The 20345-nt window shown below is 38.9% G+C and overlaps 1 protein-coding gene across 2 annotated transcripts in view; it reads left to right on the forward strand.

The window, feature by feature from the left end:
* The first annotated feature begins 18030 nt into the window (after nucleotides 1-18030).
* ncam2a (neural cell adhesion molecule 2a) overlaps nucleotides 18031-20345 on the forward strand; it is a 447190-nt gene continuing 444875 nt past the window's right edge. For both annotated transcript variants that reach the window (XM_086284341.1, XM_086284343.1), the window contains exon 1: nucleotides 18031-18229. In XM_086284341.1, the coding sequence (XP_086140467.1) occupies nucleotides 18085-18229 (145 nt within the window). In that variant the 5' untranslated portion in view covers nucleotides 18031-18084. The remainder of the gene's footprint in view (nucleotides 18230-20345) is intronic.

Below are 20345 nucleotides of genomic sequence, written 5' to 3' on the forward strand. Positions count from 1 at the left end.
GCGGAAGTGTTAGTGCTAGTCCATTGTCCCAGAGTATGAAAGAAGAAGGGAGATTGAGGTTCCGTTTGAGGGACTTTATTGTCACCACTCAATTTCTGGGGCTGTAAACACAGCGGGTGTACACAAGTGTGTGTCTATGTGTGTGTGTGTGTGTGTGGTTTCCTACAAAGGAAATAAACAAGGGAAATAACGATAAATAAAGAGAATAGACAAGTCAAATACTCAAATATAAATATAATACAACATAGTTAACATAATCACATATAAAGATCAGAAAAATATAATACACTTCAAACTGCTCACACTATGCAACTAAATAGCAATAGTGCGAGGTTAAGCAGCCGTCAGTACACAGGAACTACTTCCGGTAGTTGTACAAAATAAAAGCGTCCCCTATTATAATCCGCTAAAATGCTCTTATTGTGAAGGGCAAGCGGGACGCCATACTTCGTTCGCTATTTTATTAATCCACATACCTAATTGTTCGCTACAAACTCCGCTACTTCAAAGTAAACAATCACAAGCATCACATACAGAGTAGGTCTCATAACACAGGACTGACATTATGGACATACGAGCGACCGTACATGCGTCAACAAAGCTAAACCGGGGTAAGCTAACAACATAAATTAGTTTATGAAATGAGGGTGAACTCACGCGTTGCATGCGTGGCCTACCGCTCCAACTATGGACTACATTAGCGCCTAAATGGTAACATACTACAGTACTGACACAAACAAAAGCAAAATACAACACAGGTCACTACTTACTTGTCATTCACGCACACCTAACATTCCCCAGGAATCAGTGCACCCCCTCCGGACCAACACTGCTCATCCGACATTAAACTGCCCACCTTACTAACCGGATGATGTCCCTAGAAGGTGGGCTGACCCAGACAGACAGAAGACTGAATATTAAATGAACTTATATAAACTTATAAACACCAGTTCATAGAATAGTTCTAAAACTATTCTATGAACTTTGGGGCCTTTTATACAATAACAGTGCAAACAGTAGGCAGGAAGGTAGGGAGATTTTTTATATTTCTAACCAATCAGATCTTCCATATCAAGTGCTGATTACTCTGAGGCAACTGTTGCTGTGATTTGGCACTTTATAAATAAAATTGAATATATACGCAGGAAATGGTTACGGGCAGGCTTAAACTGAGGCCCCTAGCCTTTAGTACATGGGTCACCTGCTCAACCAGGTGACATGTAGTAGCACCGTCTAATCAGGGTCTGACATTGAGTTTTTAGATGAAGAAGAGATTGACTATAAGTCAGCTCCAAAACAAGCCCTCCAGCAGCCAACAAGGGGAGAAATATGGATGGCAAAAAAACGGTGAGAGTGAATGATCTTCGTGCCCAATGATTGAGGCACCCCACATGGCTGCCAGCATGAGGAGCCAACCAAAATGGTAGTTACTTATTTTGAACTTTTCCTCCTACATGCCATCTAAAAACTCATTTGTATCAGGAAATGTTCCCTCATCTAAATTCCCTTTTAGATCCAGCAACAACAAAACAAAGAGCTGCACTGTGTCTGGGCCCAGGATGGACAGGAAGACTCAGCATACATGCATCAAAGGCAAGAATTACATCTACCCCTCATTCGTTGTACAGAATAGCACAGACAGGCTGTTTGTTCAGTGGGGCAGGTGGGGAGGAGTATACACTGACATGAATCTGGTCCATTCCTAATTCAGTGCACACACTTAAACATCAGTAATCATCAGAAACCTTTACTTATTTATATTTGTTCAAGATAAACATCATATTTCCCCCATATCTTGATTTTTCTCTGTCTTTTTATTACCTTTTTCACCCCTATCAGTTTTTCACCTCAGGAAATCTTTTAAGGACTAAAATGCTTTATGAAAAAGTTTCATCATGACCAGGATTTAGTTTTAACTTTCAGTATAAATTTGTAGAAAATGCCACAGCTCTAAGAATTTTCTTGAAATCTCTAAGGATTTCAAAACTGTGAGGAACTTTTAGTGGTAGGAAGCTTTGTGAATACTGAAACTTTATTCACTTTTATTCAAATCAATCAGTCATCTACTGCGCGATGATCTCCTAGTTTGTTTGGGTTTTTTGCATATTTGTCATGCTCAGTTTTTTTCAGATGAGCAAACAAATTTTAATGCTGGAGAAAAATAACCTGAGTAAATACAAAATGTAGTTTTGAAATAATGATGTCATTTATAAAGGGAAAAAATATGCAAATCTACGTGATCCTGTGTGAAAATTGACCCCCTTGTTAAATCATGAATTAACTTTGATTAATCTTGAAATCACTTAAACAGAACTTATCTGACAAAGTGTAAAAGATCTCAAAAAGCAACACATCATGGCACAGTCTAAAGAAACACTTTGGAAACAAAGTCTATAACGTCTGTCACTCTGGAAAGGGTTACAAAGGCATTTCTAAGGCTTTGGGATTCCAGTGAATCGTTGTGAGAGCCATTATCCACAAATGGAGAAAACTTGGAATGGCGGTGAACCTTCCCAGGAGTGACCAGCCGACAAAAATTACTCCAAGAACGACTCATCCATGAGGTCACAAAGAACCCAGAACTGCAGGCCTCACATGTCTCAGTTAAAGTTAAAGATCACGATTCAACAATAAGAAAGAGACTGGACAAAAATGGCCTGTATGAGAGAGTTCAAGGAGAATACCAATGCTGAACAAAAACCCGCAGATTTTTGGATCTATATATAGGATTTAAAGATGCTAACACCTCACTAGTTGAAAAAAGGGACTTAACGTTTTCACTTTAAACATGATAATTTGGCTTAGATGTAACTTAGAAGAAGAGTGCAGCTTTAAATGGCAGCATGACCAGCTATTTTTATATTGCATGTTAGGCAGAATATGCACACTATTAAAAGTGCTTTTAATATTAGTAATGTTTCTTAACTCTGTGTTTTCGATAGCAGTTTTATCAGGAAAAAAGCTAAGGGGGAAAATGTGATGTCCCATCAATAGTGCTGCATAATTGTAGGTCCAGACAGCTTAAAGTCCTAAATGCGGTGTAAAATTAATGACACCCTTAGCTCATTAACTGTGTAAACAAATGAATTTTTACAGCTCCTGTGTGACCAAGGTAAATGACAGGCTGTAAAAAGTTACTTATGGATGGAGTGAGAAGAGTTTGCAAGTTTGCAGTTCCTCGTGCCTTTCAATAGAAAAGTGCTTAGAGCAGATCCTGGCTGAGTGTCGTGTCCCTGAGGTTTTCCTGCAAGAATGAAGAATTCTGCATTCTTCTGTTTAATGCTCTGAGAGAGGTATTACTGTATTCCCGCTGACTAAAAAGTATATTTTAATAACCAGGAAAAATTTACTTTGACATCCTCCATCGAGTTTTCAACCGAGAATAAGAAGTATTACTGTTACCGTTTGCTCAGCAAGTCAAATTGGCTTTCACAATATAACCTGTATCAAACAGGTCGAGCCATTTTAATAGCTCTGATACAGTTGTTGATCTGCAGAACTCTCGATCAATGGACTGAGATTAAAAATGAAGTTTAATGGATGTTTGATGGATTTAAGTAATGCTTTTGACTTAAGCCGCAAATCATCTTCTCTTTGCTGTCTAGTATAAGCATCTACGAACATAATAATGAAAGGCTTTCCTTCAGGATGAGATTTTCCTCCTTTGACATCTGTCTTGTTCTTTTCAAAGAATAATAAGTACTTACAGTTTCTGCTTGACAAGATTAATAATAAATATTGCACTTTCAGACACACTAAATGATGAATCCTACCTTTCTATGTTTCTCCTGGTTATGAAAGTGCCAAAAGTTGTGTGTGACACTCTTTAATGAGAAATACAAATACACAGACACGTTCAGACTAAGTGCACCATAAGTGCCAGCCCTTCGTTATTGTGACTGATGGGTTTTTTTTTTTTTAAGTTTTATTAAAAGATGTAAAAACATTAACCAGAAACAGATACATTCAGAACTTCTTAGAAGTTAAGGACTGTGTTAAACAAGTGAAGAGAAACAGTGGCTTTATCTACATTTGTGAACAATGAAATGCTTGTTGGGTAAAATGAGTCACGGAGAAGAAGTGAGACAGTATATTGTACAATGGAATTGAGTAATTTATTGTAATAAAGCGCTACAGATTTCTCATTTATTCTACTTTATAAAGCAATATTGCACCACAGTAATTTTATTGTAGATTTATTTGACTGGATAAACATATCTGCATACATCGTGGATCATGACATCAGACTTTAGAGGACTTAAAAATATATTTAGAGTGCTTGTTAGCTGCAGAGCAATAGGGATGGGAATCGAGAACTGGTTCTTGTAGAGTTCTTGTAGAGAGTTCCACTATCTTTCAGTCTACAGTGTGGATATAGACATTACTTTTATTTTTATTGCAAAGGACGAGAGCGCGACAGCCAAGTGGCTGTCAGGCTTTCATGTTTCCAAAGCAGAATCACCGTGGTGATCGCTTTAATGTCTCTTAGAACTGGTTTTTTTTCTTTGATTTGTGTTGTAGCCTTTATGTTCATGTCTGAATAAGAGAAAGATCATATGTGTGTCCTCAGTAGGACAGGTGTGTTGGGCTGCAGTCTATAGCTTTATATTGTGAAATGGTGACTATGAGACAGTTTGTTTCAGGTCATTTTAATGTAACAAGAAGTGTAACGAATTACTTTCTCCTGGGAGTAATTAAGTAACGTACCACACTACATTTAAGAAAAGTGTTCTGTGTAATTCTCCAAAAGTTGATTCTGTTTATCTGGACGTAGATTTTTCAGTGGGCTGGTTTCAGTCATTATGCAAATGTACTGTTTATAAGTTTGGTGAAACCTGCAGTCAGCTGAGACTAAAGAAGTCAACTGGATGACTGACGAAACGTTTCTCCCACTGAAAACGCTACATCCAGATGAACAGAATCAGCTTTTGGAGATTTACTTACCTGGATGATTGAGAATGCATCAAGATGTTCAGTGTAATATATGTAATGTTTTTTTTTTTTTTTTGAGAAATGACCCACCACTGATCACAACAAAGAGTGGAAATACTTCATAAATACATGCACAAACATTTGACCACACGGCATACAGCTAACTTGACTGAATGCAATGTCTTTGATACATTATGCTGCTCAGAGATGGAGGTGACTCTCAAAGCCGAGCCAATGAGAATCGATAAGGAATTGAATCGATAATGGAATCTGATTTGCTAAATCCGTATCAATTCCCATCCCTACAGACCAATCAAAAAGCACTGAACAGGTAACTTAATCAAGTTTACAGCTGTGTAACAGCTTACCTCCCACATGACCTGTGAACTCTTTTCCCAGAGTTTATAAAGTTCCTTTACATAAAACAACCAGTCACAGAAGAACAGCGTCCCTCCAGCTGAATAATTATAATAACATCCTGTAAAGTTTTAAACCAAACATAATGACACAATTTTGTCTCAAAGATAATGATTAATATAGAAACTTGGAATATAACATTTAATGTTTGATACTATGCCAAAGACTGTGCCAGTAATGTATAAAAAGCTCCAACAGTATCCCAAACAGGATTTATTACATAAAGGTTTGTAGGCATGATCCCAAATAATACTTTGAAGCTCTTAAATGTGGATCTTGTAATCATAGATGTAGCCATTCTGCCACAGCGGTTCATACAGTTTTTATTATGGAACTCAAGGAAAATTCAAGAAATCAAAATAGCTGGTCAAACAGTGGCAGATTATGAAGACTTTTCCATGTATAGTTCACCGTGTTTATTCAAGCCAGAGAACACAGACAAGAGCTAAATCTACAATAACAGCACAGACCAAACAGCACGGAGGAACAGGAAACTGTTTCACCTTCCCAAAATCAAGTGGAAGAAAATCCTGAGGCCAGTCAGCCCGCGAGACCAAATTGCCAGCTCTCTGCAGTAAGCAGCAGTGATTACACGACCGACATAGCAATCACACGCTTACAGGACATTTTTATAATATGTATGTTTACCTCAGATGGAGCTGAATCAGTGATAGGATGTGCTTCTGTTCTCAGTGATGAACAGGTTTATGAGGGTATGTGCTGTACTGCATGTTCTTTTCGAAGAACTGATTTTTAGCCACATGATGTGAAGCAATTTGACATAGTGGGATTCTTCAATGTTTTCAAAATGTGTCTAGTACATGAATGGCTAGAAAAGCAAAATACAAGCTCTATGCCTTGTTCATTTCAGCCACATTAAGGTACATGAGGTCCAATCAAAAGATTCAGAGACCGCACCCACTTGCCAATTTGCCGACCCTCCAATTTGAACTTCATTTTGGAGAAAAGGACAAAGTTGAACAGAGCCAAATGTAGAAAGCAGAGCAGCTGACTGTGCTGGTGTTCCAAATAATTTCAGCCTTTTCCATGTGCTGTGAGCCACCGCAAGATAGCATGGTCACATGCTATCTTGCGGTGTTCTGCCTCAAACGCCCGAAGACCTGGAGTAAATCTCGGCACTGACTCTCTGACCCTGAAGGAGGAACTCATGCATGCCCACATGAATATTAAGAATAGAGAGCACCATCCTGGTTGTGCTCCTGACCTAATGTGGAGCTTTCAGTTCTGGAACATGAAGCTCTTCCACTGAAGACTGCTGTTTGGGTTTTTTGGGTCAAGACTAGAGAACCAACTTATTTTGACATGAAGGTTGGGAGAGCAGATAACAACTAAAATTAGGCAAAGCTGTTGCTTTGATATACATTAGATACAGTTTATTTATAACACATTTTTTCTCATGTTGCCTCTGTGTGCCACCACAGTGGACTATTTAAGTATTTAAGAAAAATAACTACTTGGTTTTTTTTTTAGGAATTATGACCATCTTTACATATAGTACACAATTTTCAGAGGCTCAAAGTAACAAACATTCTACATACTTGATTGTTTTTAATAATTCAATTCAATGTTATTTATACACAGCCAAATCAAACTGGTTTAAAATCCTCAAAGGTGACAGTATCAGGCTAATTAACAAAGAGGTTTTCCAGGAAGTTAAGATACTTGTTGTTATAGTTTCAGCCTTTTTAAAGAAGAAATCTTTGAGTTTTTTGTTTAACATGCCTCAGGACTTTTTCCAGGATTAGGACTTAGAATTTTGGAATTTATTGCATCAAACAAAAACTTTGGCTTTTGATTAGTTTAAAAAAAAAGTAAAAAATGAAAAATATGCCATCTTTGGAGGTCCAACCATATCCTGAAATCTAAGCAAGAAAGATTTCAAAATTTGCAACCATAGTTGGAGCTTGGATGCATTCTTTCCTGAAAGCCAGAACAGAATCACTCAGCCAGGTATTTTTTTCAACCATACTTTTGTTTACTCTGGTACCAATCAGACGTGAACTCCAGACGAACCAAAATGAGTGACTTGAAGGTCTTAAATGTTTCATATTTGAGGTCTAAAAAACCAGTTTCCTTCATTTTAATATTGTTCTATATAAAAACCCTGTCGCCAAACATGACGGAGAGCTTGATCATGGTCATCAGAGGGGCTATTTACAGATTTTTTTTAAAACATCTCAAATTCCCACACTTATTGACTATAGCTTGAGCCTATATGTATAATAACGTCCCTCAAAATCAATATCCGGTCGTACATTACTGAGGACACAGGATTTGAAAATTCCACGATAACATTTTGCTCATTTCTGGTGGACTGTAGATGAGAATTCGTAGCAGCAGGGTTGTAGCCCGAATGTTAAAAATAAATTATTATTTTTTAAAAACGATAGAGTTTAGTGGAGACGGGAGCATTTAAATCAATTTTTTAAAATGAGTCCAAACTCCTACACCTCATCCAACAGCCAGCAGTAAGTTTAAAAAGTCACAGTCTGTGAGGCATAGATCAGAGAAGAAACTCAGGTCACTGGGACACAGCCAGTTTTCTACTAAAAATACGCAGTCCAGCTTTTGAGAAGCAAAAGAAACTGCTTTAAATGAAGGCCTTATTTGAGACTGACCTTTTAAGAGTTAAAGAAAAGCCTTCCCAGAGGCACGAAAGCACGAGTGCGAACAGGTAACATGGAAATCTGCATCCATTTTTTTAAATGACTCCTCAGCTTTTCAGCTTTAACTAAAAAAAAAACAACACTTTTTTTAATACAGAATTTGCCGTAGTCGCATAGCAACACAAAAAGCCACCACCTGCACTTCCCACAAGCATCTTTTTGTACAATACAGCACTCAGAGAATGTCCAAATACAACTACCCGAGGTGTTTGTAATCAATTTATGTGTGCAGGATACCAGTGAGGATCCAAATGTTGAAAAACAGACTCAACTCTAAGATATCAACAGGCACTTTGCAGATTTGTAGTATCACCCAGCAGAACGATGCAGAAGGTGTGAAAGTCTTTCACAGAAGCAGTGTGTGTGTATATGCTGCATGCCATTTTTATCACCGAGGGCTTCAGTGATCCTTCAGCGCTGTCCACGCTGTGTGCTGAGTCAGGGCGAACAGCCTGGAAGGAGTAACTAGTTTCTCTGACTTACTCTCACTGTCTCTGTTTTCTGAGGTCTCATTAAAATCAAGCCAATAAAATGTGTTTTGTTTTTTAGCTATTAGCCCCTTAACATGAACACCCTCTCTGTTTTACTTTCCACCTCCTTTCGTTTCATTTTCAAGTTTGTAGTAAGATGGTGTCACAGTGCTAACTGCTGATGCGTACTTAACATGATTAGTTCAAGGGGCCATGTTTGCTTTGCTGTCCTTTTTGATCCCACGAGATCCCGTAAGCACGTCTTTTTCTTTTATCCCCACTTTATGTGGAGAACTGATATATTCTTCATGTTGGTTAGCATTAGCATCCTTGTCATTTTCAATTCTGATTAACTATTTCTGAGCAGTTCTCCAACCTTTGTGGCAAAGTTGTAACAGAAACCTCTTATTATGGTCTCTTGTGACCTCAGTTTTATTGGATAGTTCCTGTTTTATTTTGAAGATTGTTATTCCTTGTGGATCTCTGTATTTTTACTTCCTTTGTGTTCGTTCCCCCCTCATTAGTGTCAGAGTTCATTTTTTGTTTTATTACACTTCTCCCTGGTGTGTCTTTAGTTTCTATGTCCTCCCTCCATCTTTGTGGGATAATTTTAGCACCGACCTACCTTGTTTCTGCTTCTCTCACTGTGTTTTCCTTGTTGCCTCTTTTTTTGGATGTTTTTGTCTTTTTTTTTTTGGATCCAGACATTTATTTTATATATGCGTCACTAATGCAAATATAGAATAAAGCGAGATATTGCGAGATGATCTGCTGAAAAAGGTTTCACTTCTTATCAAGGCTTTTATTGTGAAATCTTTGCAAGAACATGTTACATAAAGTCCTATTTAACTACATGATTATAGCACATGAGATTATCTTTGACAGCTGGTTGCTAATTCGAGTGTGTTTGATTCATAGTACTGAGTTAAATGCATCGTGAAAAGCAGCTCTATACTCTATACTCTCGTAGCTGTTGCCTATGGCCTCAACAGCTACGATAAGTCTGCTGGGAAGCAGTATGTGGTGTAAATGCAGTATATTCAATAGCACAAGGAAAATAGTGTAAACATATGCAGCATTCTCGTTTTTATAGTCCTGACAATACATATATAGGCTCAGTTGGTTCTTCTGCTCTTCCTGGCTTTCATTAACCTAACAGATTTATTAGCTCCACGTCCAACACAAACAGCTCAGTTTCTTCATGATGGCAGAGCAATGCAAACACACCAGCACCACAAGTATACCACCGTGCCAGGAATTCAGCACAGTACTATAAATTTTCTGCCACACCAGAGCAGGAGTGAGGGAGAGAGAGGGCAAACATCTTTCAGAGAGAAGGAAGAAGAGGAAACAGGAAGGGAGCAGACCGATGTGGGACACATGTAGGCGTTGGTGGGGGGCTGTGGAGACGGAGGACTTTATAATCTATTCATCAGGTCATTCATTTGCTGATGTGGCCACCTAGAGTTTACAAATGAATGTGAACTTGCCATTGTGGTTATATAGCCTTAGAGACACGTATGATTGTCTGCTGTCGTGGTGGTAACGAAACTTAAGAGATGTCACTGCATTCACATTTTACAAATTCAGATTCTGTATTCTCTTAATGTATCAGCTCAGCGTGCCAGGCTGAAACAGGCTGAGCATGCTCTGAAGGGAGCGGCCATCTGGAATTTCTTTCTAGGATGACAGGCATTCAATTTATCTAAGTCTACATCACTTTGGACTATTTACTGTATATGCACAACTGTAACCACATGTAATTTTTCAGAATCAACAATGTCCCTGTGGCTGGGCTCGGTGTCATTTATTTAAAAACATCCATGCACCACATTAATCATAATAATCCTTCTCTTCTTGTGTTGAATATAAAGCGCGCTTTGTGTTCGAGAAGTTGCTGAGGCAAGCGTTTTTTAACTTGTTTTTCACCGCCTCAATTTCACCAAATGCACAATGTTTTCTTTTCAGCTGAGAGAAAAGACACTTTAGTTAATGACGTGCATAACTCTCTTGAAGTGTCTGTCTCACTTATATTCAACGTTGCAAAGCAGAGGGTGACATATTGGGAAGTGAGTCCATGGTTGACATGCATTGTACACCTGCCGTCTCTTGCCTTAATGAAGAATATATGCATATATATATATATATATATATATATATATATATATATATATATATATATATATATATATATATATATAAGGAACACAGAAGGGTGTTTTTTTACAGATATATAATGGTGAGAGAATTTTCAATCTATTTTGAAGGACAGAAAAGAAAGGGCGGGGGGTTGCTTCATCCCTGTACCTACAGGTCAATATTCTGTACGTGTGTCAAATCTTAGAAGAAAGAGCATGATATGAGCTTTGTATTCTCATGTGTATTTGGCCAGATAGTAAACACTGTAATCTCATGGAAGACCACCTGTCACATTGCTCTTTTTTTAAAAGACTTATTTGGGCACATTTTAGCTTTTATTTTATAGGAGAGTTCACAGAGTTGAGAAGAAAGCAGGCAGAGAGTGGGGGGAGTGACACACAGCAAATGGTCTAAGGCGGACTCAACCCCAAGCCCCTGAAGCACCTTTGGTACATGAAATGACTGACCTGATGAATAGATCTCCAGCTCAACCAGGTGAGCAATAGCGGCGCCCCTGTCACATCCCCCCATCCCCAACAGAGTTAATTCTGTCAAAACGTTGAAGTCTCTTCACCTGCATCACTTTTTAAAACAGATTCATTGCACATCATCTTTGTGTTCAGTTTCATTGTAATTTTAATGTTCAGCTATATCTTTAGAGTTATTTCCATCAAACTGTAATGCATAAAATTATTTCCTCAACCAATTGTATGTAAATTTATCTTTACCAGTACATGCACATGCATAACAGCTGATACTGATAAGAGCCTTAAGGAGCTTAAGATGCACCTGTGTGCCAAGTTTGGTTGTCCAACTCCTGATCATGTAGGAGAAGCTGAGGGACAAAGAAACAAACATACAGACAGAGATTTCATGTATTTTAATAGGATACTATGCTGAAATACTGTCCCTGGGAATCTGATATTTGACAATTTAATAAATATGTAATAAATATTCCACAGCAATTCAAAGTGCATAAAACAATTCTTCAGCAGGTCATCTCAGAAGTTGCCTTCTGAGATGGTTCTATTATTATGTATCGTATACAGTATTATATTGTGCCCTTTGCTAAACTAGACCATAACATTGTATAACTATACACAGAAATACACAAAGTTAAAAACCATCATATAGTGGTGTAATACCAATCCAAATGTACAGTGCTTGAGGAAATGTGGTATAGGCTGTGATATTGCAAAGGTCACAGTTAGCTCACAGATATTACAGTGCAGGAGACTTTGTTATGCTGCAACAGTAACAGAAATTAGTGGAGTGTTAAAGCTTTTCCAAAAGTGTAAAAAGCGGAGGTACATCATACATTTCAAGGAATGATTATTCACATTTGACTTTATCAACTCTCAACACAGTAGAAATACATGAAGGTTCAGTTCTTTTATTGGAGAACAAATCAGCTCAGTGCACATTTATTTTGAGCAAGTGAAATGAAATCAAGAGAACCCTATGGATCATGTTATGTTGACATAAAACATGACATTGTGTGAGTGTTTCTTATGTGTTAGGAAATCGCAGGTCTTTTTCTGATGGAGGCATTATAATTGCAGGTCAAACTTACACTGCTGTATGCTTTTGATTCATCTTCAAGTGATAAATCCATCTACAGCACTCATCGAGTGGCGATGACAAGTTAAGCTTTACAAAGACCTCAACAATTAATTATCTGTGCATAAGACTCCAATGTGAGGACCACTCTTCAATACAGCCATTTAACTTGGTTGCTACGGCAACTAGGCCTGCATAACAACAGCCGTCATGATGGAGCGATCACTGACGGTCTGACTTCAAGATAGGCCACAAGTTCTTCCACTTGGTGCAAAACACTTAGTCTTTTATTCCCCCACCACAAAAGGAGCTGCATTATGCAATACTGTGCAACAGCGGAGTGACATGTCTACACCAGTGACATGCTCGCTCTGAGATGGACTGAGCCTTTAAAGTACGAATGGACATGCCCTGACAGGAGTTATTATGTTGTTATACATTTAAATGAAAAGGAAAATGTGCCTTATTAAAGCTAAATGCAGTTACAGTGCTTTTGTGACACTGGTATGCTTACCATTCTGAAAGTGTGAAGAGTAGCTTATAGAGTGTATTTAAACATAAATACATATAAATTCAAAGTTATCAGTTTTTAGTTCATCTTGCTCTCTGCACAGAACTCTGCAAAAGTCTTAAACCAAGTGCTCGTTTCTACATATTTTGGTTTCAAGGCAATTGGAAAGGATTTTTTTAAGTGGTTCCCCAGGTTTTTCTTTGGACACTGTCCTTGTGTCTGACCATTTTAAAAGTATATGTGTTGTTGTTTGTTTATTTGCTACTTAACACTGACCTGCGAGTCATTCAAGCATAAAAAAGGCACCTAACTCAAGGGATGAACTGTGTTGTGTCTACACATAACAGAAAGTGCCCATTTTAAATGGGATCTTTAGCACTTTGTTACTAGCAGCCTGTCACAAAAACACATCATTTGTTCCCATTATCTGAAAGTCATGTCCTTAAGCAATAGGAAAAATCCACTAAAAACCTGACAGAGAACCTAAGAGATGCATCTGGCCCTTCAGCTGATCCATCTACTGTTAGCCAAAGGCTCACCAGAAATATTGTCAGTGGAAAGGTGACTGTCAAGAAGCCATTTTTCAGGAAGGGAAATGGGGAGAAAAGGTTGATGTATGCCACATTATACAAGAACTGGACTGAAAATCAGTGGCAACAGGTCTGATGGAGTTATGAAACCAGTTATAGTTTCTGGTTGCGAGGCCACTTCCAGTGGGGACACTGCTTCAGATAGTTCATGCTTGAAGAAAAAGGTGGTCATACCACATACAGTGGGGCAAAACAGTATTTAGTCAGCCACCGATTGTGCAAGTTCCCCCACCTAAAATGATGACAGAGGTCAGTAATTTGCACCAGAGGTACACTTCAACTGTGAGAGACAGAATGTGAAAAAAAAATCCATGAATTCACATGGTAGGATTTGTAAAGAATTTATTCGTAAATCAGGGTGGAAAATAAGTATTTGGTCAATAACAAAAATACAACTCAATACTTTGTAACATTGTTATTGCCAACAAAGGTTATGTTACAAAGTATTGAGCAGACAAAACTCTGGAATGCAGACGACCCAATGAGGAGCAGAGGTAGACCCTCACTATAAATACACACACACAAGTTAATCAGGAAGTGACACTCAGGAGGAAAAACAGCTGAAACTAATGAGCAAAACGAAACACAGACCTTCAAAGTAAAACAGACTGTTTTCCAAACACAAACTCAGAGACACCAACAGAGCACAGAGGGGAGAACACAGGTAGGAATAATAAAACACTTAACACAAGAGCTAAACCCAAAGAACTAATTCAAAATCAGAATAAACTAGAAAATAATAACAATAACCTCAAAACAAGGGTCAGCGACCCAGGACCATGACAGTAACAGACCAAACCTTACATTTGCATCCAAGACCTTCTTTCTACAGGCAAAGCTTCTATTCCTTTAAAACATTTTATAAATGTAGAATAGTTAATGTCAGGGGTAGTTCATGCAGGGCTTAGAATATTCTGCATTACATTTGCACTTTTATCAACCTGTTAAAGAGTAGGTAGACATTTTACTTTACTAAATCAGCCATGGGGCTAAAACAATTAAAATCATATATTTTCTCATGCTATAGTGTCTACCAAAGAATGGACACGGCATAATAACATCAAAACCATCATGTAGTGGTGTAATACCAATCCAAATGTACAGTGCTTGAGGAAATGTGGTATAGGCTGTGATATTGCAAAGGTCACAGTTAGCTTACAGATATTACGGTGCAGAAGACTTTGTTATGCTGCAACAGTAACAGAAATTAGTGGAGTGTTAAAGCTTTTCCAAAAGTGTAAAAAGGGGAGGTACATCATACATTTCAAGGAATGATTATTCACATTTGACTTTATCAACTCTCAACACAGTAGAAATACATGAAGGTTCAGTTCTTTTATATCAGATTCATTTTCTTTTTTTATAACAATTTTAAGAAAAAATAGAAATTAAAGAAAGTATGAATCTTGTTGTAGTTGCAAAAGAAAGTCTGAATTTAGGAGGCCAATGGTCTGTTAAATACTTAAAATACAAATCTGCTGTCCAGCCAGACCTCACTGGGAAACGATTGTTACTCTTCATTTTCACACCTTCCCAGTTTCCACTTAGAAAGTTTGACACAAATTGCACCGTAACAAAATCCCAGAGCCGACAACTCACCTCTGGATGGCTGTTAGGTAGGTCGGGACTTTTCTTTATCTGCCGCAGTTGCCTTCATTGCATCAGTCTGTCAGGCGACTTTGGGGAATTACAGCCATGGAGCCCTTTTGACACATGTCCGTTAGGAGCACAGCAATATGGGTCAAATTATGAGCAGAAAATGAGTTGTTGTTATCCTGAAATGGAACCCGAAGAGGCCACTGTGGGTTGAAGTCCATCCTGCAATTGAATGCCATGTTACCTCAGACCATCAAGTGATTTTTACAAAATGTTTAAGGGAAGCTTCAGGCGTTTCTTTATTGCCCAGTTTATTGAGGCTGCATTAATAAAATACACAATATCTCTCAAACTAAGACACCATACATTTCATTAACTTACTCTTTTTTTGGCTACTCAGTTACTCAGAGTTTTAATTCAACACCCCATTTGCTCTCAGCAGGAGAGCTTCAAGTCTGCCTGTATAAGAGGTTGTATGCTTATGCTTAAGTATACTTGTAAAACTGCATTAACACTTGTTAATAAGTGTAATAAGTAAGTTAAGAATCAGTTAGTAGTCATTTTAGTCTTAAATTATTAATTTAATTTATTTGCAAGTAAGTTTTCAATTTATAGTTGATTTAACTAGTTTCTATATGGTTAAGTATTAGTGCTATGCCTTGCAAGAGGTAGAAAGTCAATTTTTTATCCCATGTTAAACTTAAGATAATGTATTGTAATTGTTAGTGATTACCAAATATTATTATTGATTTCAGATGAAGGTTTCACTACTAATCAATGAGGCTGTAGCAGAAGTGTCCACTAATATATGATGCTTATCGATTATGATCTTTTCCTGAACATAACTAAAGACTCATAATCTTTCCATTTAGACCAATATAATCCAGCCTGCCTGATTATATACTATAAACATAAGATACAAGTTTATAAGAGCCAGATAGCGCAAAATTCTACAAATAGATCAACTACAGAGTATTTATTAATCATTTACAGTATTTGTAAAGATCTAGTGAAACGTTACAACATCAACAAATCAGTTATTAACCATTTAGTAAACATCATTACTTCATTATTTATTAATATAATGAATAGAATTAACCAGACCAATATGGGACTTTTAAGACTGATACCAATACTGATATTTTTTTGATTACAAAATCTGAGACATTATATGAAACATTTGTTATGTGTAGTTCTTTATGATCCCTTACTAGGATATTATGACTGTGCAGTTAAAGAATAAATTATTGCTTGTTCACACTCTGCCCAGCTCTGCTCAGATCAACTGGTTTTTGTGGCAGTGCAAACATGCATGATGCCAACATAAAAGTTGCACAGGGCCCTCTGGTAGACAAACTATGTAACACTGGTCCTCAGCTGCTAGACAAACTGCTGAAGTAGTTTCCTAACATACTTAAAATTGTATTTTTCCCCCTTGATTTTGTGCTATAAGTGTACTGTTGTACATACAACATGGCAAAATTGCAGCCTTCTTGGCAAAAAATAAGATGTTCAATATTTTAAGGTACATTTTGTGATTCAACCAAAATCTTACTGAGAAGATTCATCTTTACAGCTGACAGTTTGTCCACTTTTTAATGTCTGAGTACATAGTAGTGATCATATTGTTTGGCTTCTGTTTAAGCTGGGCAGGTAATGTACAAGAAGCTATATCTGAGTTATTCTATCAGAGGGGAAAAGCTTAAGAAGACGCAAAAATGCTTTTTCAAGTCCATTTTCTTAACTGCTTATCCAGTTCTGGATAGGTCCCCAGCTGTCAGTGTGAGAAAGGTGGAGTACACGCTGGACAGGGTGTCACACAGCCACATAACAGAGAGATAGAAAACCATTCATGCTCACATTCACAGGCACATCCAATTGAGATTCCCCAATTAACCTGACATGCATATATTTGGTCTGTGGGGGAGAAAAGGGAGCATGGGAACGCGCCATGCTGAAAGTCCTCAGCAGATTCTAACCCACTGTGAGGTGACAGTTCGAACCAGAGCACCACTGTCTGCCAACTGCTGTGCAGCGTGGCATCGAGATTTTGACTGGCTGAGAATGCGTTTGTCCTTAGCAGCAATACCTGTTATATTTATTGTTGCTTGAAGTGTAAATTATGTAAATGCACAGTGGTACTGTTTGAGCCATCCATCCATTGAGAGGTGAGAGGCGGGCACACCCTGGACATTCAGCAGCCTATTGCAGGGCTAATTAAGAATAAGTGATTAGTCAATCCATCTATTCCATTCCACTTAACTGGGGTGACAACTAATGTGTGTGTGTGTGTGTGTGTGTGTGTGTGTGTGTGTGTGTGTGTGTGTGTGTGTGTGTGTGTGTGTTGGGGGGGAAGGGGGGGAATGGGGTCAACTGCAAGACGCAGGCTACACCCTGATTAGGTCTCCAAGCCAAGCCAGCTTTGTTTATAAAGTACTAAAACAGCAAGTGCTGACCAAACTGCTCAACATTAAGGACAGAATAAGAATACAAAAATTAAATAAGTATAAACATAAAATACAAAAATAAACAAATAATTATAAGAAGAAGAGGAAAAATACTAACAATATATAAATTTAATAATTATTATTAAGTAGTAGTAGTACTACTGCTAATAATAATAATAATAATAATAATAAATAAATAATTATATATGTAAAAACACAGAAAATCTACGTTAAAAGTGGATAAAAGTACACCTGTCTATTGCGGGGCTAATTAAGAATAAATGATAAGATTTAGGACATTAATATGAAATGGCCTTGCAGAGAAAGCTCTGAGTTTTGCGCATAAATCCTCTTCATTTGCCCGCTCTCTGACAAAAGATTATAAAGGGTGGATTGTAGGTGAGGTGAGGTCAGCTATTAGACAAGGGGGTCCTCAGAATTACTAGATAAACTTGTGCTTGATTAAAGATGTCTTATTATTAACTGTTTTTTTAAGAAGCCAATAAAGTCAGGCAAAAACACAACACATGTCTGAAGCCATCGTAGCTTTGCTTCTCCACCAGCAGTGAGGTTGGAGAGAATAATGCTGGAGTGTGAAGGTAGTGGTGGTGGTGGGGGGGACTCAGCGCAGAGCAACACGGTGAACGAGCAGGGAGGCGGGAGCGCGCGCATAGGAAGGAAGGGAAGGAAAGGAGCTGAGGCAAATCAGTCGCCAAGCGGAGCCCAAGACAGCGGATGAACGGAGCCGAACGTGTGTGCTTGTCGCCCTTGTCGTTTTTTTTACAGCAGCTCAAAGCGGCGTCCGGCAGCCCCGAAACCCGCCCGAAAATGATCTTCAAACTCGTCCATCTCCTCGGGGTGCTCGTCTGCGGCGGCCAAGGTAAAGGGATGCGCGCGGGAGTGTGTGGCAATCCTCGAGCTTTAGTGACTTTGTGGACAAGTTGAGTGTTATTTTGCCATCTCGGTCTGCAGCAGCCAGAGAGAGGGCTGCGAGCTGAAGGGGAGAGAGGGAGTGTGAATGTAAGTGTGTGTATGTGTGTTTGTGTGTGAGAGAGAGGGGTGGATTGTTTAAGTGGACGTTGTTTTGTAGTTGAAGCACGTCTTGCAGGGGGGCCAGGATGCTTTCCTGCTGAAAAGAGGGATCCTGACGGGGTCCTGTGGGGTTTTTAGGGTGTTGCAGTGCACTCCATACTTCCCCAGGATATCATCTCTTACTCCAATTAGTTTAAAAAAACAACAAAAAACCCCAAACATGTTTCACATCGCTGCTGTATTTTCTTATTTGCAAACAGCTCTCCTTTCTTTCCGCTTTAATCACTGATTCCTCCCAACTTAAACCGGCAGCGCACGTGAAGACGTCAATATCCACTCATATCTGTCAAAGACCACCGCCTTTTTTCGCGCGCGCGTGTGTGTTTATTAGTGTGTGTGTTTTCACTCGTCGCTGTCCACTCTGTCTTGTGAGGAGCACTGTAGAGAAAACACTGTCATGGACTGAGGTTTTTGTCAACACCTTCATCAGCGTCTGCACCTCGCGCGCAGGCAGTGCGAGATAATGTGAGATTAATGACGCGGTGATGCTTCCCAAAGTTTCTTCTTTTGTGTGTGTGTGGATAAAAAAAATTCTTATTAGTCTTATTTGAGACAGCAGAGTTACACTTACTCCGTTAATTGGGTTCCGCGTGCGTCGCGCACCTGATTCGAAGGAGAGGGGAGGGGGTAAGGGGGTGACGGTTTGATCCGAGTGAGCGCGCTCCAGCGAGCCTGTGGGCAACATAAAGATGTAACCTGAGTGGCTGCTGCGTGCACGCGGATGCATTTCTTTGCCTTAAAAATATTATCGTTCTTGTGTTTCTTAATCGTGTCGCTCGCTGAGAGTCTCCGAAGCTTTACAATCACTGGAAAATACTGAAAATCCACCGTCTGGATAAGTACACGTAAAAATAAAAAAGACAGGGCAGCACAAGGTGATCATTTTCCTTGGTGTGAATTGTGCACTTGTTCATATTAAACCAAAGAACTAAAATATAAGGGAAAATAAGAGTCGAGTGAGTTTTAGGAGGACATTTGTCTTTTTTTTTTGAGTGTGGCCACTCTGGCTTCCTGACGCACAACGGCAGGTGGGGGTAGAGCGCTGCAAAGTGGTGCCAAGAGTGAAGCCATAAGCCACGAGTCGTTAAAGTATGTTGCATTCAGATACTGCTTTTGCAAGTTTTTGCTTTGAAGTCTTTCAGGAGGGGGAGTGGATCTCAAAGTGCGTGTGTGTGTGTGTGTGTGTGTGTGTGTGTGTGGGGGGGGGGGGGGTCCTGGAGGAGGGTTTACAGGGTTCCAAAGCAAAATGGAAATGGTAGATCAAGTTGTTTGTGTGTGCCACAGTTTTAAAGAGGTAAAAGTGGATTTAAAGGAAGTGCTGTATGGTTTTAAAGTATAAGGGAGTAGATGCTTTCTCTGGGTTCAAACCCAGTTACTGTGCACTTGATTTGGTTGACAACAGCAAAGGACTGGGAAGCATACCTGACCGAGACACACTGGGCCACAGACACCCACAGTTTATTATCCCTGACACTTCCAAAAGGACTGTGCAGTTTATCGGCAGCTCATATTTCTACCGGCTTAATCAATAGTCTGTTAGAAAGTGCTGGGTTATGATAGAGAGGAAAATGAAGAGGGCGCGTTCAGAGAGCGGCGTTGCTTCAGAGCGTTCGTATATTATTACATTTAATCCCAGCTGAGGTCAAACAAAGACACATATAGGCAACTACTGTTCATAGAGCCCTAACTGGGATATTCATCGCACTCTTTATTTTTCCCTTTTGTTGCAGGAGTATTACATCACCACCCTCCCCACCCCACCCCCAAACCAATTTCCATTCTTATCAAGCTTTTTGTGTGTGTGTGTGTGTGTGTGTGTGTGTGTGTGTGTGTGAGTGTGATAGCAAAGTCCACACAAATTGACCTGTTAGACAATGCTCACAATCTGCTCTTAGGCAAATTAT

Source organism: Aulonocara sp. 'chitande type north' Nkhata Bay, linkage group LG23, assembly GCF_057382095.1.
Source record: "Aulonocara sp. 'chitande type north' Nkhata Bay isolate Kocher_YH1m ecotype deep benthic linkage group LG23, A_spYH_male_GT1.1, whole genome shotgun sequence".
Classification (NCBI taxonomy): domain Eukaryota; kingdom Metazoa; phylum Chordata; class Actinopteri; order Cichliformes; family Cichlidae; genus Aulonocara; species Aulonocara sp. 'chitande type north' Nkhata Bay.